Source organism: Rhipicephalus microplus, chromosome X (genome assembly GCF_043290135.1).
Source record: "Rhipicephalus microplus isolate Deutch F79 chromosome X, USDA_Rmic, whole genome shotgun sequence".
NCBI classification, from domain to species: Eukaryota; Metazoa; Arthropoda; class Arachnida; order Ixodida; family Ixodidae; genus Rhipicephalus; species Rhipicephalus microplus.
The window spans coordinates 249,034,650-249,059,044 of record NC_134710.1 but is presented as its reverse complement, the minus strand read 5'-3'; the positions used below and the strand labels follow the sequence as shown (position 1 = coordinate 249,059,044).

The 24,395-nt window shown below is 44.6% G+C and overlaps 1 protein-coding gene across 1 annotated transcript; it reads left to right on the top strand.

The window, feature by feature from the left end:
* Positions 1-2,326: 2,326 nt before the first annotated feature.
* LOC119186300 (uncharacterized) lies at positions 2,327-23,146 on the top strand. The gene is made up of 3 exons (XM_037434976.2): positions 2,327-2,485; positions 15,962-16,234; positions 21,953-23,146. The coding sequence occupies exons 2-3, from the start codon at positions 15,978-15,980 to the stop codon at positions 22,041-22,043; spliced, it is 348 nt and encodes a 115-aa protein (XP_037290873.1). The 5' UTR covers positions 2,327-2,485; positions 15,962-15,977; the 3' UTR covers positions 22,044-23,146.
* The last annotated feature ends 1,249 nt before the right edge of the window (positions 23,147-24,395 follow it).

Sequence of the window (24,395 nt, the reverse complement as noted above, 5' to 3'; positions counted from 1 at the left end):
TATTCTCAGGCCTACCGGTACCGAAGAATATGCACCGATATGCGGGAATTTGACAGACACGCGGAACACCTAAAGCATTCCTTATTGAAACAAAATTATCCGGAAGACATCATTGACGATGCCATACTACGTGCTCGCAACGTGAACAGGAATGATATAATTAAGGGACCAAACAGAGTATCTAAAACGACTTCCCAAACGAACCTTGTACTAACTTACTCCTCATCAGCGCCACGAATCAACAACATACTTTCCCGCCATTTCAACATAATCAGGCAAAGCAAACGACTAACTTCTATTTTCGCGAAGCCACCTCACGTGGTGTACCGCCGGGATAAAAATCTGAAGGACATTCTTGTCAAAGCAAAAACAAACACCCCCAAATTTCAATCAGGGTGCCATCCCTGCGGAAAAGCTCGATGCAAGGTATGCCCACAACTGGTCACAACACGTGAATCCAAAGCGAACATCTCAGATTTCACATTCTGCATAACTGAAAGCCTTAATTGTGACTCCAGTAACGTAATATACATGCTACATTGCAACATCTGCGGACAAGAATATATCGGCCAAACAGACACGCCATTTCGGCTGCGGTTCAATAATCACCGGTACCACGCCACTTCACTTCCGAGGCTACCTTTATCTAGACATCTGCGACTGTCAAACCACAGTTTTGAAAATATCAGCGTAACTCTTTTGCAGTCCGGTTTCTCAAACAGACGCGAACGCGAACAGCGTGAGGCATATTTTATTTTCAAATTTCGAACATTAGTAGCCGGCATCAACGAGGACCCCGGAAAACTCAACTGCCTCTGAGAAGTAAGCCAGGAGGAAATTCGTGACAAAGGTTGATAGCTGGAGACCATAATTTTTTCTGACTGGCTCGTACGTGTACACTGTCCTTTCTTGTTTTTTGTTTTTCTTCTTTTTTTCTTCCTTTTTCCTTCCTTTTTTTTCTTTTTTTCCACATGCACATACAAAGTGTTTACGTTCGCCTACCACTTCATGACCATTGAAGGGAAACGGACGAAGATTAAAGGTAAAAAGCCGACCGACCCATTAAGGGGAAACCCTTTCTTTACGCACGCCGCACGCCGACCGACCCATTAAGGGGAAACCCTTTCTTTACGCACGCCCTCACGGACCCTCCCGCCACCGCGGCGACAATCTTGGGTGGCCCGACACACGTCGATAACTGAACAGCACGTGATAAGAACCGTATGTGGACGTACACGGACAGTTGGTTTCGTTCTCAGTGTTGACAGTGGTTTTTCCTCTTTTTCACTTTCTTTCTTTTCTTTCATTTTTCTTTTTCACCTTGTTTCTTCCCCCTTTTTGTTTTTTTGTTTTTTTCCCTTTTCTAGTTCTCTCTCACTTTCGCAAACATCTTTCAAGGCGAGAGGGACGCGGCAGCAACGAAGTTTGGAAGTTCATGTCAGTATAACTCATCCCCTGATGAAGGGAGGACCCCTCCCGAAACTGTAGAGAAGGGTATATATATATATATATATATATATATATATATATATATATATATATATATATATATATATATATATATAATTTAATATAATAATATAATGTTAATAATTTTATAATATAATAATATGTAATATAATATATATAATATAATAACAATAATAATAATAATTTATTATTATTATTATTATTATTATTATTATTATTATTATTATTATTATTATTATTATTGCTGATATCAGCAGAGAGTGACAAACAAGGAACGAAGCAAGAGAGCAACAACAGACAGCACGAGCGCGCACTGCTGTACCAAGTCAGATAAGACAACCTTTCGTGCTGCTTCAATGCACCCCTCTAAAATAACAAGGCACTGGCTGAGTAGCAGGAAATACACGCCGCAGTGGTTCAGTGGCGATGACGTTCAGCAGCTGTGTGCGAAGCTGCGAGGTCTATTACCGGCCGCGGAGGCCGCATTGCGACGGGAGCGGAATGCAAAAAAAAGTCGATATGCATTAAAGAGGCCAGTGGGTGGACACAGTTATTGCAGAGCACGAGGTACATTACGACATCTCTGATAACGCCGGAGCTGCCTTTGCGCGTAAAATCTGGCGAATATATTGACTAACGGGAAATATAATCCCGCCCTGTTGGCAAACATGTATTCGGTGACTCGTTCAGCAAGATTACTAATTTTGTCTATTGGACACGTCACGCCAATTATTAGCCTGCGTGTGCCTCAACCAGCGAGCGGTCGTCGTTAGCCTTCTGTTTCCCGTTCACCGGAAAAAATATACGAAAGGTGAGCTGGGTCACTTCAGAGCGAGTGCGCATTGTCGCCGTCGCTGTGATACGGCAGCAATGAAATAACAACGTCTGCACACTGGTGGCTGTCGTGACAACGCTGATAGTGCGATAAGACTACAGTTCCCTTTGGAAGGTCGACGTGGACTTTCCGTATCACACTTGGTTCTCAACGTGCTGTCTACGCATCCGTCGTAGCAAGGTATGTATATATGCAGAGACTGTGCGCATGTCGAGAAAATCAAAAGCAGAACGTATCGTATAGCTCGAGCATAGCATGTTGCATTTTTTTTTCATTCTTTCGTGCAAAGGGACGTACAGGAAGCCACAACCGTGCCGTCGAAGCAGGTATCAAAACAATTTAATGTGCCGTGCCACCGTATGCTGTCAAGTCGCGAGGATCTGTTATTAGGGTTCATTCATCAGCGCTGGTTTACCTTTACGGTAAATATACGGAAATCACTTGCTGCAGTGGGTGGGGCATATCATTTCTTATTTTTCCCCCACCCGATTAACCCCGCCTTTCCTACAAACACGCACACACGAACGTACGCAGACTTACGATTCCCCGGTGGTAAAAATTACTGTGCTCTCTATAATGATATAGTGTTATCAAACACTGCTAAGCAGTCTTAGTGGAGTCTGCGGAAACCAGCACGGTGGTGAAGGGTTCCGAAAGGGGAAAAAGACAACCGCCCGTTTGTAGCACGAAGTGACAAGAAAGTGCATACGCATTTCTCAGAAAGAAAAACCTTTAAATAAAAAAAAGGATGACCATAATTTTAGAGTTGGTGGTCCCATGCCGTCAATTTCCCACAGGGTGGGTGCCCTCCCAAGCGACTATGAGCTTCTTACTGCCGAGCACCAGGTCAGAAGTGCGCTTATATCTATTTAGCCAGTAGGTGCCTGGTGTCAGCAATTCTCTGCCTCCCACATCACCGGCGGATGCTCAGCTGTTTCACAAAGGCTGTGGTAGATTAAGGTACGCCTAGGTGCCTTCGCGGAACCTTATGGGGCTACCCTTCGAGATGAGTACCAAGAAACAGCCACCCCGCCGCGGTGGTTCAATGGCTGAGGCACTCGGCTGCTGACCCGCAGGTCGCGGGATCGAATCCCGGCTGCGGCGACTGTATTTCCGATGAAGGCGGAAATGTTGTAGGCCCGTGTGCTCAGATTTGGGTGCACGTTAAAGAATCCCAGGTGGTCGAAATTTCTAGAGCCCTCCACTACGGCGTCTCGAATAATCATATGGTGCTTTTGGGCCGTTAAACCCCGCATATCATCACCATCATCATCAACCTAGAAACAACTAAGCGCCAGGTCAGTATACTCCTCTACTTATAGGAAAAAACCGGTGGGTTCCCGCTTGGCATTGGGAATCGAACCCGCTACCACCCTCATTAGAAGCGGACGCTCTAACCTTGTAGCCACCGCTGCGCAGTAACCACTTCTGAGAAGCAAATTGGATCTGTACATGGAAAATCGTTTCATTTACAGTAGAACATCACTGTCAATTGGTTAGTAGACGCTCTTTTAGTTTCAGAAGCCCTTGGTTAGTAGACGCTCTCTTCTAACGAAAGTTACTGGTAATCATCATCCACAGACTATATAATGCCCACTGCAGGATGAAGACCCCTCCCAATAATCTTCAACCCACCTGGCTCACCCTGTTTCGGGCACGCTGGTTTCATTTTATGCCTCGTAACTTCTTCAGTCTCGTCGCCACCCCTAACCGTTAACAGTTTTTGGTTGCGCTTCTGATACCTTAGCATCCATTTTGAGGTTCACACGAACCATCGGTGACCTGCACAGGCTCATTTTTTTCTGTTGATATCTACTTGGAGATCGTCGCCCTCTGCGTGTACTCTGATGCACTGTGCTGTCCTTTTGTGTCTTGGAATAACGCCAATAATTTTCTTTTTGTTCTATTGCAAGATGGGTGGTGCTTAGCTTCTCAAATTTGTTATTCTTCAGGCTTTCGCTTCATTTTTCATAACTGAGACAATACTTTCTGAATGGCAATGACGGGAGGAGGTGTCAGGTAGTTTGTAAGTATTTTCAATGGACATGATAGCCCGAGGACAGTGTGGTGAGTGATGGGCTACAGATATAGTAGCAATTAGTTTACTAACGAAGAGGGAGTTTTTCTGATGAACAATCTTGATCGAAGGCGTTTGTTCTCTGAACTACTTGCACGTCATAGTGAAGACCACGGCGTTAGAACCATTTCTAATCCTGTAGGCGAGACATTCTTGCTAGTTCTCTATTACCAATTCATGCATTGAAATTGTTAATTGTTCAAGTGTGGCAACCTGTGTCCCTTGAAAGCTTGACCCATAAACGTTCAAGCGTTAGTAAGCTGGTTCGTAAACATACTGGTGCTCCTTTGAGAACAGAGTGTATATGTAGTATTCGTGAATATGAAGGGTTCTATTAAAATGTCGGTTACTATATTACCAGAGCGATCATGCTGGTGGTACATGAGAATCAACAACTCTTTCAAAGTATACTTGCACTCCTTAAAATAAAGATTCACTTATACAGTAGACAATGAGAGGGGAAGGAGCTAAGATAGGCAAAATTAGGTACGTGGCCTCCTATGAGGATTTTCGGGCATCTTTGCAGATCGCGTTGCGTGGCTCACCAGCTGAGCAGCGTGGCCTAAAGCCCCAACTCCGAGCAATACAGCAGGTAGAAATCTGCAGTGAGACACAGTTTCTCGGCTGCTGCTAGGCGGTATTACAACTTGTAAACCGCCAGGAACTGATTAAAGTTATTCACTCACTCATTATGAGGATGTAATGGCAGATTACTAACATAATGACATTTCGAAGACCTTAATTGTAATTAACTCGAGCTCCATAAGCGTACAATGATCAACCAACCTTTCACTAGGAGGTATTTATGTGGCCCGAACATTTTGTGAGGATTATGCAGCTGCTCATGGAATTTCCTCTTTATTCCTGTGGATGAGTGAAGCTCATTTTAGTCAGAAAGCCGTGCTCTGAGGCAGTATGCGAATGTTGAATTCTCAGCGCTTTTTCTCCATCTGAAATCTCTCGTCAAGCGTTGCGCATTTCTAGATGGGGGCGAAATTAGCATGCCGGGTGCACCGAGCTCAGATTGTCATTGTCGAGCAGACTGGCTGTTTCCCAGTACCAAAATCACGGTCGCTGGTGCGTGTTCAAACGTAGTGTGCCTCTGCGAAGGCGCCTTTAGCGCTTATCTCGCGCATGATCACGGGTGTCTGCACAGCTCACACAGAGCCCTGGAGTATATAGCGTTTATACAATACGACTGAACAAGTGCCAGAATTTATTTTCGTGGGCATTTTTTTGCATTCTTTTTGTACTTCATCTTTATCTTACGACAGCCGAATTCTCTAACCGGGGACACGTCACTGCAAGGCAGTGCACGGGAGGCAAAGGGTGTAGGAGAATAGTGGGGCCTTAATAGACAAAGGCGTGCAGGCGCGCGGTAAGCGTGAGATGACGCAAATTCGAAAAGACACTTCGTACGCTGGTGCATTAAACTTGTCAAAAAGCGAAGCTTCTGTTCCGAATGAAAGGGTGCGTACGTACTGCCAAGCACGAAAATATGTGATCAAGAAAGCATGAGCATTACGTTATCGAAACGGAAGTAAATGCATGCAGCCTCGTGGAGACAGATAACACAAGCTAATTTAGGAAGCATAGAGTTTAATACAATAATATCTAAACGGGAGTCGGGCTCTAGTGTCTACTCAGGCGCTTGTACCCCTATGAGAATTATGGGAAGTACAGGCTTCGGCTCTGCTTTGGGTGGATCACACTCTTGAGATTCGCGACGCTTGTTTGACGAGTGTAAAACAAAGTGATATGAAGTTATTTTCAGTCCGAACCTGCTTCATTATTTTGTACGTAAATCTCATTGAAGAAAGTTTCCGTCACCATGAGATAGTAGAAGTGAGACTTTGACAAATTTAGCCACCAGGGCACGCATTGCTCTGCCATTGCGTAACAAATTCGATATCAAGACATAATGAAATATTTTTTTACAACACTTCAAAACAAACACTCTTGTCTTTCCCTCGAAAGTCTACATTTTCTATTTATTGAAATATCACAGCACTAAGGGAAAAACACTTACCATATGATCTGCTGCGATGCCAGGTGCTTTATCTCAGTGGTATGTCCCTAACGCGCCACTCATTTTGTTGTGAAGTCGAGTCAAAGGAGTGTAATGGTGCATATGCTTAGCTTTGTCTTCGCTTTGCAGCTGATTCGACAGAGTTTTGGCAAGACGCACTTACGAGAAGACGTGAACTCGATGCAATATTCTGCACTTGCATCATACGCTGCATCTATGGGTAGCGGTGAGTGGACGATGCTTTGGTTAAACTTGAACTGGTATAGCGCATTACGGGGAAGAAGAAACGACCGAGCAGACCAACACAAGAGGACAGACCACTCTGTCCTCTTGTGTCGGTCTGCTCGGCCGTTTCTTCTTCCCCGTAATGCACTATACCAGTTCAAGTACGACGAGCCAACTCGCCCAATCTTCAACACTCGCTTTCGTTAAACTTTCACATACAACCCGTAAAGCTCCAAAGTCGCAGAAAATCAAGAGGCCTAGTGGTCTTCAGCAACTTTGAGTAACAAAGGCACTGCTTCATTCCTTTGCACCGCGCCCCACTACCCATGCTGCGCGAAGAACGAAGCTGAAACTGTAGAAAAGATCCGTAGGCAGTTTGTTAGCTATCGCAAGCCAATACGAAGCCTGTATTTTCCATAACTACCATTGGGGTAAACAATCACCACGCGAGATTACTCTTTAGGTATTTTTTGTATGAAACTCTATGTTGGAAAGACTTCGTTTGTGATTGTGGGCGTACTTAGGCCTGCTTATCGGAATCTGAGTCACGCCTGTATGCTAGCGGCCACTCCCCATATGTATAATAAGCATAAGATTACAAATGAGTGCCCCTGTTTTCTGACGTGTTGGCTGCATGCGCTGTTGCTATCTACCCGCGGTTTATCCCCTTCCCCCTCTGAGTGTCAGGTAGCAAATGAGATGTTTGCTTTGTTTAACCTCTTTGTTACATTTTCTCCACCCTCGCATGCCCCGCCGTGGTGGTCTAGGGGCTAAGGTACTCGGCTGCTGACCCACAGGTCGCGGGATTGAATCCCGGCTGCGGGGGCTGCATTTCCGATGGAGGCAGAAATGTTGTAGGCCCGTGTGCTCAGATTTGGGTGCACGTTAAAGAACCACAGGAGGTCCAAATTTCCGGAGCCCTCCACTACAGCGTCTCTCATAATCATAGCGTGGTTTTGGGACGTTAAACCCCACAAATCAGTCAATCATCTCCACCCTCACAGCCTCGAATTCTTCTGTTTCCGGCCTGCGTGAAAAAAATGAAGTGGTGCGTATGCGATACGTGTTGTCGCAAATCGGATAAGTTTCATTATGTTACAAGGCATCGAATATGTCTGGTCGCGTGCGCGAAGTTCATGTTCAGAATGGCGTCACTTCTACTATGTACAGCTGAATATCCACATTTTTAGTTGCGTTGCATGTCAGTTAGGAGTAATTGTTGTTTAACAATCCAGGACCAAGATAAGAATACTAGGAACGGCGTTGTGAAGGGCTCTAAAAATTACATGTACTGGTGTTTTTTATTCTAATCATTGTAGTGTTTAGTTTACGCTAGTGGTCACCTCAAATGCAGCTCTGATTTGATTTTATTATATGCCCTTATGCCTGTTCATTGCAAATCATCGTCTTTTTTATCTTTTTATATTTTGAAGGCCTGTACCTACTTTATTTCTTTTATTTTTATTGTGTTTATCACTTTCTAAACATTACAAATGTGTATCTCCTCTGCTAAAACCCTATTTGAGAGTTGCAGCATTCAAAAATAAGTATATTTTAAATAATTTTATAAAACGTGGCTGATTCCTCTGTTTAGGAATCAGTATAACATGAATGTGAAACGTGTATTCAGAGAGGTAGTTAAGTGTTTATTGTGGATTGTTTTGCCACAAGGGCGAAGGAATGAATGCTAAAGAAACAAATTGCAAAGTCACGTGAGGAAGAGCAAGCAGCTCGGAACTTGCAGTGCGCACCTCAAGCAGAAAGCACGCACTAAATGAGCACACACAGGAAAAGCGTTTAAAATCAACTGTCACAGTTTGACATTAAAACCGCGTTGCTAAAAAAGACAGAAAGACACGTGAAACGAACACACAAGTATACCAGCACCTCCTTTATTTTATAAATGCCAGCCAGATGCGCCCGATCCAGCCATTCACCTCCCTCTTCTCTAGCCTTTTCCTGCTCTCTCCCATCACCTAGCCTTCGCGCGTGCTTTGCGGTAATGGTGAGAGAACCCCTTATATGGTGCCTCAGGACGGAAATCGGATTAATTATTGTTTTGTTCAGTTGTGTACAGATCCGTGGGGTGGCGTCTTGAATTCCTTGTGTTCACCATGTTGGCGGTCACGCTGGTTCTGTAAAAGATTCGGTGTTTGATATAGCGCATCACCGTTCTTAGCAATATGCGGGAAACCAATTGGGAAACGTCACTTCAACGTTTCTATAGGCACTGCTTGGTGACGCGGCGGCGACATTGCTTTGAGCCATGAAATACGAGCACGAAGGCACAGATCTAACAGACGTATGATTTTGGAGAGGGAAACACGTCTATTGCATCCACGGTGTAAGAATATACAGTTGCTGACACTTTCCCTGCAACGCGTTGAAAAGCGCAATCCCATCGCGTCCAAATAATGTTTGAGCCGTTATCAGTTATATCGTAGATGTTGCATGCTACGACGAGCAGGGTAAGCCGTCATGGAGGAGGAAGAAAGTTTAAGCGGAAAGACAGGGTGGTTAGCCAGTTCTTAGACAAGCTGGCTACCCTGTGCTGGGGAAAGAGGTGAGGGGAATAAAAGATGTTAAAAAGAAATGTTGTGAAGAGAGAGAGAGAAATCTTAGCAACACGCTCGGCAGAAACGTGCATGCTGCTGATTCTGGGTCTCTTTGTTGGCATGTGTGACCACATTGTTTTGAAGTCAGGCTTTTTTCTTCGCGCATGTCTAATTCTATTCTGCCGACGAAGGTGACATCAAATTGCTAAAAAGTTCTCGAAATGGCTAGAACATGTTTTCTACCGACTTGTCGTTCTGGCTTTGAAATTGTCCGGAGCGTGTCCCTCTCTTCAAAGTGCCATCTGACAGTGATCGTTTGATGGTGCTCGTTGACATAAATATATATTTGAATCCGAATCGCAACATCTAGCCATGAACAACCGCGTTGCTTTAGTGTGGTGTATGTGAAATTCTTGCGTGGTTCAAATATTTATATTTCGTGCCCCAACTGCATTTCCCTTGTGCTCTTGTTATGGAATACTTGCGTGTTTCAAATATTTACTTATGTCGCATTCACATTGAACAAGTGCGAGTGCTTCAATGATTTCCTTTGTCAATGAATGCAGTGGAACGCATAAAATACGTTTAGGGTGCAGTAGGGAGTCTTTTTTGTTGGAGGGTAATAATTATTAATGGTGGTTTACGCGTCCAAACCATGATTTGATTACGAGGTACGGTATCGTGGAGGGCTCCTGTCTGATTTTGACCATCCGAGCTGTTTAACAGGCACCTACATCTAAGAACGCGGAAGTTCCTTGCATTTCTTTTCCACGGAGAAGTACTTTGATGGCGGAATAGCACGCTGGCTAACAGTTTTTATTTATTTTTTTTTGTCTCGAGCGATACTGTGAAAAGACGAAAATACTTGTGCGCATGAGTGGAACTATCCGTGTTGACGACGTTCCCACCCTGCACAAGGCACTTTCGTGTTAATGCATCTCTAAACCTAGTAAAATTCTACCTTTTATTCTGAAATAAAAAAAAATGCCCTTCGCACTTTGAGTGTTACTCACACCACTTGGAACGAAAACATTGGGGAGGCAGAGGAATTTGAATGCACCAGCACTGCTCTCTGGGTACGTTGGCCGCGGCGCTATCTGACGGCTCGCAGCACAGCGCGCCCGCGAGACCGAACATTATCTGGCCGCTCAGGCGCGCTCAGAGTCAACACCTGATTATTCTTACACCATGATTGCATCCCTGTGGGAAATCGCTAGGACGCATGTCGGACGCAAGGAACCCTACCCCTAATGTATAGCATCGCATCACGACCACTCCATGAACTAAGGCAGACCGACGGCTCCCGTGCATGGGAGTGCCAGAGAAAAACATGTAAAACAGATGTTTTTAAGGATTTCAGTAGAGACAGGTGGGAGGCGGCCCTGTCCAGCCCAAACTAGGAGGAGGGGGGGGGGTCAAAGAGGCCCTAGTGGCCCGCTCAAGGACCGGGGCGCAAGCCAGTGGGGTTCTAGACTAGGAACTCCACGCATTTCTCAATAGTAGTAGTAAAGTTTTAAATCATCATCATCCCGTGAAGGAGCACGTGTATCCATTGACATTGAATGAAATAAAGGAGGCGTTGGCTCTACACTTCGCACGTCAGCATAAATTACACATATCGGTAAGTTTTGCGAGCCTAAGGTAAAACCCAGCGCACGTAGTGTCCGCACACTTTCTGTACTTATTACGTACCCACTAGTGCTTATTGTGTGCAGCGCATTAAAATACATTATTGTGACCATTGAATAAGACAGAAATATCCCCATTTCGAGTGAATAGGTGTCATTTCTTCTAAGCACACAAACAATGCACATTTTAAGTAATCTGCATAAGCGTGTGTGAAACAAATAAACAGCACAGAAAATATGAGTGGTATGCTGCTGTTTGTTTTATCTGCAGAAGACGCCATGAGTGCCTAGTAAACGTTGTAAAAATAAGTTCCCTTTATCTGGTCATAAGCCGATAAAATTTACCTGGCGTTGCTTGAGGCGCATTCATCAATGATCTACGGGCTCACTTTAGCGAAAGCACTTAACAATAAGGGGCTTACGAAAACAGTTTTTAGTTCAAACTTCGTGCTATTACCAAGAAAATGGCGTTACTTGTGCAGCGGAGATTGTGTGTTGGTTTTATTTATTGTTTTGCAGGAAGTGTTACCTCTTCACACAGAAGCTGCTAAGCCCCATGAGCAGCAGATGAGCTGTCATTTTATGAACATATGGGCTTCTGTGCAAATTTCGCTATTAGTTGCATTTACTTTGCGTACGGTGCGCACAGAGGTAGGTCGCTTAATTTATGAGAGAATAACCTCAAAATAATTTGCGCCCAAGACATTCGTACGAGAAATAAAAAGCATCATGCAGACTTTGATAGCTTATGATGTTTGATTGACAGGCCTCCAAGCCTGAATCCGAATTCACTCAGCAATTATTTTGTAAGAATACTTTGACATTGGGTGGCCACCTTCGTTAGCGATGCGCCCAGCACCAGGGTTGGTCGAAATTTAGTCTTAGGAGCTGGTCCAGCAAAAGAGGTTTTTTTTCGAGTTTGGTCCTGATGTTCATTACCGTAGTTCTTTGCCGCATCCCAGGGGGGAGCAGAAAACTGGACTGGATAGTTAAACACAATGATGTAGTACGTATACGTGCAGTTTTCTGGCACAAGACTCGCGAGATGTCCTAATCACGGGCTGCAGACAGCGTCGTTTCATCGCATTGAACCGCACCCTGGTGGGGTGCGAAGAATGACTCATGCACGCTGGAACAGTTGGCATTCTTCAGTGCTGAAGTCACAGTAGGCCTTAGTGACGTCTGTGGTCGCGCTTGTTGAAACATAGCTAAGAAAATAATTATTAGTTGTAAAACAGGAACTCAGACAAAAAAAAAAAGGACATGGAGAATCCCTCATTCGTAACACTATTTCGATGCTTCACTTAATAAATCCTCACGCATGGGCAGTGCTACAATGAAATGTCCTAAAAGATATGAACAACGCGGAATCACATCCTATTAGCTAGAAGAGCACACTCGTTTTCTAAAAGAGACAATGAAGAAACGCTGCATTGGTCTTCGAAGTTCATTATGCACATAGCATCTTCTAGTTCCCGAGCACTTTGTTTTGCTTTCTCCGTGAAAACTGCATGTTACGCAGCAAAGGCTCTCACATTCACTTGCAATGATACGCCTTTTTGCTGATGGGATGTGATTAAGCGTAATTCGTGTCTTGAAGGCTCATTTGTTGTAGTATTGTGCACATGCATGAGTGTTTATGAAACCAAGCATCGAAATAATATATAATTCATTTGTTAGTGTGTGCTTGTTTCTGTCTTTTATTTCATCCGGGTTGCTGCTTTGCACCCAAGAATTACTTTCCCAGTTGCACTTAACACCAGCAACGGCAACGACGTATGGTTGCCGTTGATATTGCCTTCAACGTTGCGGCGTTGGAAAAGCCTCTGGGCAGCTCTTGTGCCACATACAGCAATGTATGCCAGCAGCAAGGTATTGGGAAAGCACACACTCAAGTCCCAGTAACCCACCATCAATGTGTTTATGTTGTTTCATCAGCGCGCCAAAATACACATGTGAAACAGCAGGTCAACAAAAACAAAGCATGTGGTCATTCCATACAAGCAGAAGTCGACCCACGCAATCGAGAAAGTTGGGGACATGTTTGGTGTCAAGGTCGCGTTTTCTGCAAAAAATAAACTTGGCAGTATGTGCCCAATCGTTAACCAGAACTCGCGACTTAAGAAGTATCGTAAATTAAAGCATGAACAAATGCCCCAGTACCAAGTTGTCCAGTGATATGATATAGATACATTGAACCACTGGGACGTTGTATTAATAATGTACTAAGAGAACGCAATGCCCCTTTCAAGATTGTGGCCAACACTAATCTTGTGATGTGAGTGCTTCCCAGTGGTCACAAACACTAAGATCATTGAAAAGAATTCCCATAAAATTAACAGAAATGTAGTAGAAGCGCATGATATCGTTAAAGAAAAAGAAGACCATCAGCGAAACTTCAGTGGATATGCCTGATAACAAAATTAATTTGCTCCAGCAATTGTTTCCACGTTCTTACGCAGACAAGACAGCGGCAGGAATCCGCCCCGCCACGGTGTCCTAGAGATTAAGGTACTCGGGTGCCGACCCGCAGGTCGCGGGATTGAATCCCGGCTGCATTTCCGATGGAGGCGGGAATTTTGTAGACCCGTGGGCTCATATTTGGGGGCAGGTTAAAGAGCCCCAGGTGGTAAAAATATCCGGAGCCCTCCACTACGGCGTCTCTCTTATACATATGGCGGATTTTGGAAGTTAAACCCAACATATCAATCAATCAGTGGTAACAACCCATGTCATATGTTCCGGCGTTTTTTTATGTTTGTCAGTATGATTCAATAAATTATTCAGTCGTGAGTCAGTGCTTGTTGTGTGTGTCATTCTTTCTCCTTTCAGTCCAGACGTTTTGTTTCGCGCAGTTACATCGAAGTATAATTATCGTTGTTGCAGCTCATCCCACTCCCTCCTCCCCTTCAAAGTTTCGTACACGTATGTAAAAAAAAGTGTCTTCGACAACACCACACTTACGCGATTCTTAAGAGAGAAAAGAAGATAAAAGTGAGCCCCCTAAGTGTCTGCATCATAGTGCGACACCTCAACAGTAACTCACGAGGAAGGGGGTAAGGAGGGAATAAAAGGTATAGAGATAGAGAGAGGGGGAAGGAGAGAGCGAGGTGCAGGAACAGCGACACCCAGAAGCAAGGAGAAGATAGGAAAGATGGACGCGGTCGCAAGAGTCCGAGGACGAGGCACCACTCAGCTAGAGCTCTTGTGGGCGTCAGGAGATGGTGTAGGGCGAGCAAGTCGGCCAGAGCAGCGCTGTCGTCGGAGATCGTGGGGGCACAACCGGTCGGCACGAAATCCAGAGACCGAGTCTGAACCCACATTTCTCCAGTAAACTGATTCACGCGATGGTATTTCGTTTCGTAGAACGGCACCATGACAGCGGTGGTCAAGAAAGCAAGCTTATTGCGAAAGGTTGGGCTTAAGTGTGGTGAAGTCTTTTGAACATTCATCCTGGCGTGGAGGTTGCAGTGCCCTGATATGTGAAGAATTTCGTCAATACCTTTAGAAATTAGGGAAAACACTCATTTATGGGACACAGGAGCCTCAAGATCAAATAACAGCCGACATAAGTGCTTGATAAGGGCGTGGCTCTAACCCCAGGAGTTCGCAGATTTCTACATTAGGGGAGCTAAGTTTCACCCCAGCGTACACTTTACCCTTCTCCACCTTTCGTGATGGTAGAGCTCAAAAGCAAACAAGATCTGAAATGATGACGGGCTTGTCTAAATGGCCTGTGATGGGTCCCCAGCTTTCCGGGGTAAAAGTGGGGAGTAAACAGCTCTTGGAATGCAACATCAGGGCTACTCGGCAGCCTTGATAACGAAAAGGCATGCGTAACCCTGCACATTACCAATGGCGTAACCGGCCTGAGGGAGCAAAGATATGAGGAGGAATGGGCACCCATTAGATCATTAGAGGAGAATTCGGCCGCATCCAAGAAGGCTGGTCGCTTCCTCCCTAATTCTGAACCACAACTTCGGAATCATTATAGATTCGAACTAGACCCAGTGCCTCGTTTCCAATTCATGATCCGAAAGAGCAGCTAAAATGTCACATAAGAGAATCACTGTCTATCAAAACGCGAACCCACATTAAAGAATTGGCCAACTAACGTAACCACAATGTCTTCATCATGGAGTATCGATTTGTACGTCATGCTCGAAAATAGCCACGCGAAGCGGCGCGTTATTCGTAGGTCACAGGTCCGGTCCCTGCCACTGGAAAGTAATCATTTTGGTCACATTTCTTTCTTCACATTTACATTACGATTGCTTCTAATAACTTTCTGTCGCGTCATTGCCCAATATTTCTGATTCATTATTTCGTATAACAAAGTAAACGTGCCTTGAAATTTACACTGCTTTCCTTCGCCTAAAGATATGAGGTTTTTTTAGAAATAACGTTAGAGCTACAACTTCGAGGATCAACTGAGGCTCGTCGTGACAACCCAGGATGTGGCCCGAGCTCAGAGTCTGAACTAAGAGCGCAGGTGCGCAGTTATACACTCAAATACGTCCATTGTGTCCGTCTTATTGATGGGGAAGGTGAATATCGCAACATGAATTTTCGGTGGTCCTAAACAAGGTTGAAAATTGATTACAGCTTAGACTTGGATTCACTGCATACTGTGCCCTGTCCTGTATACGTATCTTCCTCTTCCCATCCATGATATTAGCTAGCTAGTAGCTCAACTCCACTGCCCCCCCCCCCGGCTTTCAGGCCACCTAACCTTCTTCCATTCTTCATGGAATCCAAACTTCAGCAGCCCTGCCCAACAAAATGATGTCACATTTTGTGACACTTCAGTATTGGTACCACATTTTGATCAGTACATTATATTGTTATTCAGCTTGTGTACGATTTGCCGATTTAATATTTCAGATGACGAAATGAAGGTATAGTTTTGCGGAGAAGCGAGGTGTTAAGCGAAACAAACCGGGAATCGCATAGTTTAAGCGCTCTTTTAAATGTGAATGCCAAGAGAGGCGTCGGTGCAGCCGAAATGAACAATTTAAAGTTTTCACTGAAGGACGCTGTGTTCACGCAACTTCTGCTGCGCTACGACTCCACGATACAGTATATTTCATGGAGCAAATGAGGAGCCTGAAACAGCTCTTGTGTTCGATTATTCTAACGCAGCTAACCCCTGGGCAACATGAGCTACGGATATCCGCAGGCGCAACACCAGTACCAACCCCCGCCACCTCCAGGATTTGGGCCTCCGCAACAGGGGCCGCCCCCAGGCTACCCCGGCTATCCGCCACCGCAGCCCGTAGCGGAGCCCTACTTCGCAGCATCGGCGCCAGTCAGCGACACATACCAACCACCTCCGGCACCCGTCCCTCAGCACTTGTATCCGGTGCAGCCGCAGCCTGGAGGCTACTACGTGCCGCCGGCGCCTCCAGCAACCGTGTACGTGTTTGCCTAACAGCAAATGGGATGCATACGAATGGTGTTTACGGGACAGGCAGCAAGGATATCACATGGCGATGAATACGTGCGTCACTTCTGAAAGGCACTGATAATTAGATGGGCCTTTTCCGGGTAGGCAGTATACGCATGCGCGCCGGCCTTGAGGAGGCACGCGCCATGATTTTTGGTGGCCAAAACCATAGAGAGCTCTGGCACTAGTGTATATTGGAGCTGCTACGCACGACGCTTCAGCGAACATGGAAATGATGGGTAGTACACAGATTTGTCTAATCTTCGTACTTCTGGCCTGATTTTGGCTTCGTGTATGTTCGTGTGGCTTGGGGCTGTTTTCTCATGAAACAAAAATCAACAAATTTCAGTGGTTGCGCTTCACCACTTCATTCTTTTGGGCTTATCGTTTCGAATGGGGTCATGAAAGTGAAAACAATTCGTTCTTTCTTTCAAAACAAAATCGGAATTAGCAACAAACGAAGCCACAAGTGCCATTCGCCGCCCAGAAGTACGAAGACTAGGCAAGTCTCTGTACTACCCTTCATTCACATGGTCGCTGAACGATCGCAGCGCTAGAGCCCCTATAGTAGAGTGGCTAGAATCGGGAGTTGTGATGAATAGCCTCCGAAGGCTGGCCCAAAACGACGTTCCTGCCACGCAATGGCGTTGTCAGTGGGGGCGCCGTACTTTTCTCGCGTCGACTGCTTGCCTCTGGGCAGTCAAGGGATTCGAGTACGCGTATTGAACGCTGGAGCGCTTTCGATGCTGATGGGCTTATTTTTTAGTATTGTATACTTAGAGAAACTATGAAAAGCGTGTGATGTGAAAAGCAGTTTAGAAGAATGGCTCCCGCAGACTGGCGTGATGGAACAACCATGCGTGTGTCGCTCACAGATCAGTTATAGTGTTTAGATTGTTACAGTAATTCAAAGAGTTGAAGTCAATGCAGTTTTTCTGAAATGCAGAAAAAGCATGTCTGAAAACAGAATACTGGTGGTTTGATAGATGTTTATTGGAAACAGTACGAGAAAACATTCCCCACCTTCTTTGCTTTATTCTGCGTAGCATGCTGGTTGAGCCCTCTAAGCAGAAAATGAACACGCGTGATTCTTTAGTCTGGCTCTTACAGCTCTGCTGCTCACGAGGCGTGTCTCCCACCGGGCTGTCAAACACGCCAACGTGTTAAATTAAAGAAACCTCCACTTTTATACTGGCTTAAACATTTTAGAATTACATATGTTCCTTGGCTCAAAATGCCTTTCCCAAACTGCAGAATTCTCCTGCAATGGCTTGTCGGCCGTTGGTACGACACGTGCCCACTTTTCTAAATAATCCTTGTGGGCAGAGTCGTTGTGTGTATCGCGGTGTTATTTACCATCAATACACGTGGCGTGTATTGATGGCTTTGTTTACCAAAACACTGCCGCGATGTCTGTCTTCATGTGACAGAAAAAAAAAAACTGCTCGACAGCGTCGATGATTCCGACAACGGCGATCTGTACAGTAACAAAGGAGGTGTTGACGAGGTTTGTATTTGAATTGGTCGCCGGATCGTTGTACGTGAAAATGTCAGTCATGTTCCCGGATACAGGAACGCTATATGAGCATATGATTTCAAGAGACTCTTCATGCAGACTGTCTAGAACGATGATTTAGGGGTTTAGTATTCAATCCCGTTTGGTCGGCCTTCTATTTAGGTGCGTGCGAGGCCATAGAGCAAGGAAAAAAATAAAAAGAATTCGGTGATTCTTTGACTGACAGAGCCACATAAGACACATACTCAAGCTCCCTTGAATACATGTTTTAACTTAACAGTCTTTTTGAAGGCTTCCTATCGCATCGGCTTCAAGCTTTCGTGAAGACGAAGTGAGCGCACAGCTGGCGCCTCTAGCATATCTTTATTATTTAGCCTTTTTCTTCTTTTTCACAATTCTTACTGCAGTCAACCACGTTGGATTTTTGTGCTTATGCGACACACATGTAAAAAAACATGCCGATAAGACACCAGTGCACCAGCGCCAGTGCAGCCAAATAGAAGATACCTTATTTTAACGCAGGACTTGTAGCCGCCGTCGCAACCTGGCACAAAACACTACCTCTGCGTTTTTTTCTTCCCCGTTCGCCGGCATTCTTCAGAGTGGTTGAAAAATAGACAACATCCGCTGACACCATCTCTTTCAAGGAATCGGGAAGTGATAGAAAAACAGGCCGCACTTCCCTGAAAGCAACCGCTAACTGGCGCTGCTCTGTATGAGACACGAGAAACGTATGCTCATAGTGGAGACATGATGCCGACGGCGCCCCTGACTGACGCGTCAAATTTCTCCCCTGCTGCGAGAACGCGCAGTGGGGCCTTGCTAGGCAGTGAGAGCGCCGCCGCGGACATCAAACCTCTCTATTCTAGCCACCCTACCTCTAGTTAATTTTAGGAAACTCTACGTACAAAACGTGACGATGGATGAATGCATGCTATGAGCGTCTTTATAATGGGGCGGGGACATGTGTGCCACCAGGCTCGCAATAAGAAAAAAAAACGAAAAGAAATCTGTCTTTTTATGTTGGCCTAATGCCTCAGCTACTTCGAATAAATCGATCTTATTATAACAAAGAAAAATATAAATTTGTGTTTCATCTCTCTGCCTCTTCAGGCAAAATGACCTCATTTCCCCACCATTTCTCTCCTTTATCTCTATGACACCTGCGGACCAAGCGACATCTGGTGCCACAGTCAAATGTTTGCCCCAAAGAGAGGCGCGAACGCAGACCTCCGAGATGGCCTACCGGAATTCGGTGGACAATTTTGGAGTCCAAGAGCCCCTAGTTTAGATTTCGGCGATCTCCACTTGGCGTGCTGTTCAGACAAGGAAAAGACCCATTAAATAGACAGTCACTTTAAGCGAACCTTTCATCAATGAACGATTGTTGGGGCTTAACATCCAAAAAGCACACTATACTTATGAGGGATGGCGTAGTGGAGGACTCCGGAATTATAGACAACCTGGGGTTCTTTAAAGTGCACCCACATCCAAGTACACAGACCTCAAGTATTTTCGCTTCCATCGAAAATGCTAACCCAACCATTGACCTCATTCTCTAAGTTCAAGTAGGTGTCACCTCACACATTGCGACAATTTACCTCGAAAGATGATTCACCTGTTTAAGTAACCCATGGCTGGATGGGCATTCCTTAAGCAGTCCTCTAGTTCTACGCCGCCTGAAGAAGCTGACATCATATCTGTGGTTTGTTATTTTCGAAGAAAGCTTTTGAAACTTTTCTTTTGAACGTGGTACCATTAAGGAGCTCCTTTCATAGAAATTTCAGTGTCAGTGTCGTTGGTTGAGAGCGAAAAAGTAATCTTATTCTTTACCAAAGAATCAAGAAAGACGCAAATAAAAACAAATACAAAACTTCAAACTAAGAGAGTATCAAATATAGGCCGTTATACAACAAAACTAATGTTTTAAAATCGAACCACGCTATTGGTTGAAACTGCTAAAAAATAAAGAAAACACTATATGAAAGTCACGTAATTGAAGAAGTCTCCTTAACGCACCTAATATTGCGGGACAGAGGCCCGCAGTTGCGCCAGGCGTCAAAACACGTGAATTACATAATGAGCAAGTGCTCTAAACAGCAACCCATCATAGAGCACTAAGACATATTTATTCATCACCATCATTAGCAGCAAAAGTTTGAACAAAGGGATCAGCGGTGTAGGCTGATTTGCTGCCTGATACGGACGCGTAGTCGGCCTTTCGCCGATCCGCAAAAGGAAGAATTACGGCGTAGTGGACAGTTACCAACTGTCGTATACTCGCAGTAGACACATTCTAGGATAGCTGCATGGGAACGGCCAATGCTACGTGTACAGTGATTCGTTTCCTTACGGCATGGTTGAAGCCTGTACCGAGTGGTTGTTCTTTGAGAAAATGTTTTTGTGAATAGATTGACATTATTGAACCATTTCAATATTTACTCAGCATTCTCGCTCTCTTTGCAGGGAACTTCAAGCACACGACTATGCCCACTCTGTAAATGACTTGCGCGTCCACATTAGGATCATACCCTTATATAGAAAAGTCCTTTTGGTGCTCGATAAAATAAAAGAAAGGAATGAGGATCTCATTTTAGCAGAAAATTCAGTGACCATTACGAAAACGCCGCTTCCCATTTGTGTTCTTTCTTGAGCCACGCTTGGCGGGCCAGTTTGAAGATCATGGAATCTTATGAGCCATTAGTATTTTGAGCAGACATGTGCTCAAATAGTATATGTCTCCACCAGGTATTTTTTTTCTCATTACAACGCCGAATGTGCAGCACAGTTTTTAATTGTTTTGAACTGGTGTTTTAAGTAGTGACGTATTGTTTCAGGGCGATATTCATTTATGTATTACTTCCACGTAATGAATTAGTGTAAAACATTGATAAAGCAACACTGCAAAGATAAACATATAAAAACAAAAAACTACATTGAATGAAATAAAGTCAAAAGAGCATTTGACAGAACCACACGAATTTTTCCCTATGCACTTCATGTTTTAGAACCAGAAGATGTATTTGGTTTCCACAACCTTATATTTTTTAATTTTGAGAAATAATTATGGATTTCCTTTATGGCAGAACGCACGGATGAGGTTTATTTTTACTCCCGTAAATCATCCTACACTCTTCGGCCTTAATAACACGAAACCAATGCGCGGTCATTAGAGTAAACGTATTTCTTCGCTTGCATTGCGTAGGTTGGGAATTTACGACATTTTGAATTTCTGACGGGCCAAAGAACGGGGGCGGTGGCAGTTCTGGCCATGATCAAAGTTAAGGCAGATAGGGTGTGCCAAGTGATTAGAGGTGATAAATCAAAAGTGAATTAAGGTGAATTGCATATGAAATAAGATTAAAGAAAGCTTAAGCGTGCAATGAAGTCAATGACAAAACTAGGGTGCACGCTAGTCAATAAAACATAAGTGATATATTTCAATAGTTCTTAACCAATATTGTAAGTAGTGACGTATATGTGTCACGATGATATTATTTTTGTATTGTTTTCTCTCACTGAATTGATGTGAAAGGTTGCTAAAAACTTTTCAGGGATAAAATAGTCAAAGTAATTTGTTACGAGAGTCGCACAAGACCATACATATGCTTTGCCTGTGCTGTTTGAGAGCTCGTTTTGAAGAGTTATTATAGCGTTGAAGTCGTGGGTGTTGGCTGCGAGCAAAAAATTCGTATAGATGCAAGTAGTACGCATCAGGGGCTCGAGCCGGTACGAAATCCAGGTCTTCGGCGCTTCGTACGATGAGTCACATTAAAGGAATTAACGTTTCGCGGCAGAATTCTACAATCGCACCTGGCGCCACACCATTTTATGCGCGCAACGTTTGGGCGATGTAAAGTCCGGCCCATTTTAAAGCGCTCAGCAATACTTGGCAAAACGAAGAGATATAATGTAGTGGGCATTTCATGATTTTACTTGCCGTAGGCATTCTAGAAAACGTTAAAACTGGCAGTGTTATGCAGACAGACGCTCCTTTCCACGCGGTGTGGTCGAGACGTCTACCGAGAAGCGAAGCATGGCGAGCAAACGAGAGGATGATCCGAACGGAGTCCGATTACACTGTCGCGATCCATTCTTGGAAGGGAAGCTCAAGTCTCCTCAAAGCATTTCGGAGAACTTTTTACAAGTTGCATTCTATTTCTCTTTGCAGGATTGTGAAGGAGAAAGAGGACAGTTGCGCCAAGGACTGCTGCTTGTGTGCACTGTGCATGGGTCTGTGCTGCCTGTGCTGCCAGGACTGAGCCGTAGCGAACTTCACGTGCACAGGCTCTTCGTCACGGCAAGGGTTACAAAATATCGTGGCCCGGTCTTTTATATTTCGACAGGACGACGGTGCTTACCCAGCGATCGTATCTGTAATGCACGACACTTGCAGATGCATAAATAGCAAGACAGTCCACTTGAGAAAAGAAAATTTCGCGAGAGAGAGTTTCAACAAACGGTGTGCTCTCTTCAAAGAGAATCAAGAAAGAGCAAGCCCCTGATTTTGGAAGCTTCTCATTAGCGGGTAACTCACGACACTGATCTGTGATAAAAAGATAAACCATTATTAAAGCGCTGGTGAAGAACCAAGAACTTTTTTTAAGTTCAAAACTTTTGTGCATACATACTGTATAACACTGCCCATTTGCAGTTTAGCATCATGTCTAATCTTGAATCAAGCAAACAAAAAACTTACCAACAGAGTTCTACGTGCTTGGTTGCTCTCTCTCTTTCTCTCTCTCTCTCTCTCTCTCTCTCTCTCTATATATATATATATATATATATATATATATATATATATATATATATATATATATATATATGTGTGTGTGTGTGTGTGTGTGTGCGTATGCAAGGACACGGATACGTGCCACCGCCTTGTCATCTGTCTTCGACTCTGAGTAATGTAGTAAGTGATTGATCTAAAGAGAAATGCCTTTTCCTTCTTATGCGCTTGCCGCTCCCATTTTCCGATCTGTAAAGGCCCGTACCGAAGATCTATGCCCCAGAGTCTGTGGATGACGGCTAGGTGGCGGTTGCGCAGAGGAAGAGAGGAAGTGAGTGAGATTGCTTCCTTGCTGAATAATGTATCGCAGTCGAGAGTTCGTTGTTGGTGCGCTGACTGAGAAAAATCGGGTGCTTATGTTCATTATTGTTCTTGGCGCTATCGACGCCAATCGGTGTTATTTTGTCTGTAGAGTTTTCATTTTTGCAGAAATACATGAATCCTTGAAGTCTGGGATAAATTGCCCTGGAGGAATCACACAGAAGTGGCAATTAGCTCTGCACGAAGAGAATGAATCACCGCGTCATTAAACTGCGCAGTCGAAGCCCCCAGAAATAAAATGGTCCACAAAACAAATCTTTCTGTGCTCTAAGTAATTTGCAGCACCTTGGTGCATTTAGAATTAGAGGCTGACTTTTAAATGACTCGCGCTTATAGTATGAAAAAGTGCACATTAAGAAATGTCATGAAACTCATTCCTGCTCAAAAATCTGCTTATAAATGGATAGATGGATAGATGCTATGAGCGTCCCTCTTAAAACGGAGCGGTGACATGTGTGCCACCAGGCTCGCTAAAAACAGAAAAAGAAATGAAAACTTTTTTTAAATATTGGCCTAATGTCGTATCTGCTTCGAATAAATAGATCTTATGATAACAAAGAAAACTTTATATTTACGTTCCATTTCTCGGCCTCTTCAGGCAGAATGACCCCCTTTTCTCGCTATTTCTGTCCTTTATTTCTACTTTTCTGCCACCAATTTTCTAACCGAGCTCAGACATGAAGGCGCCGCCTATCAACCTGTCGTGGAACTAAGCACTTGGAACTCTACGTTGCGGAACTCTTAGCTGGCGCATTTCACTTCCCAAAGTTGCTTCGCAAAAAATTAGTTTCACCGCAAGGGAGAATCCAAGAATGCGACAGCAACAAAAATTGGCAGATCCCACGTGCAGTGGGAATCGACCATACGCCAAGCATGAATGAGAAGTGTTGATATGTCACTTAAAAAGAAGTGCAATGGTACGAGGTGGAGGTAAATGATGCCGTACACGACTTCCGTATCATGATTATCATGTTTGGATGTGTCGGTTACCTTCGTCATCTATTCACGTCACGTGATACCGTTTTTTATATGTGGAGCTATAGAGAAACGGGCGCGAGCACGCTATGAGCGTTGTATGTTATGTTCTTACATGACACGCGTGTCCGGATTATCATGTTTGCACCAGTCATGTGTTTCGTCATCCATTGACGTCACGTAACATCAAATTTGTTATATGTGGGGCTAGCAAAACGGCCGCGAGCGCATCATGAAGGGCCCAATATACTCCAATGTAGCGTTGACGTGCGCGCACGCTGGGCACTGCGACACTACGTTAGCAAAACGCCAGCACTCTACAGTCTGACGCCAGGCGCGACGGCAACCGGCGCGAAACGCGACATGCTGCACTTCGCGCCCATGCCATACAGTCACATTACTCTATGCAAATGCGTTACCCAGACAACACTGCGTCTCCCTCTTTTCGTGACGGAGGGATGCCGGACGCGCTGAAACGTGCATGCGTCATTGCAACGCAGCGCTGCACGCGCCTGCGAGTATATGGCAC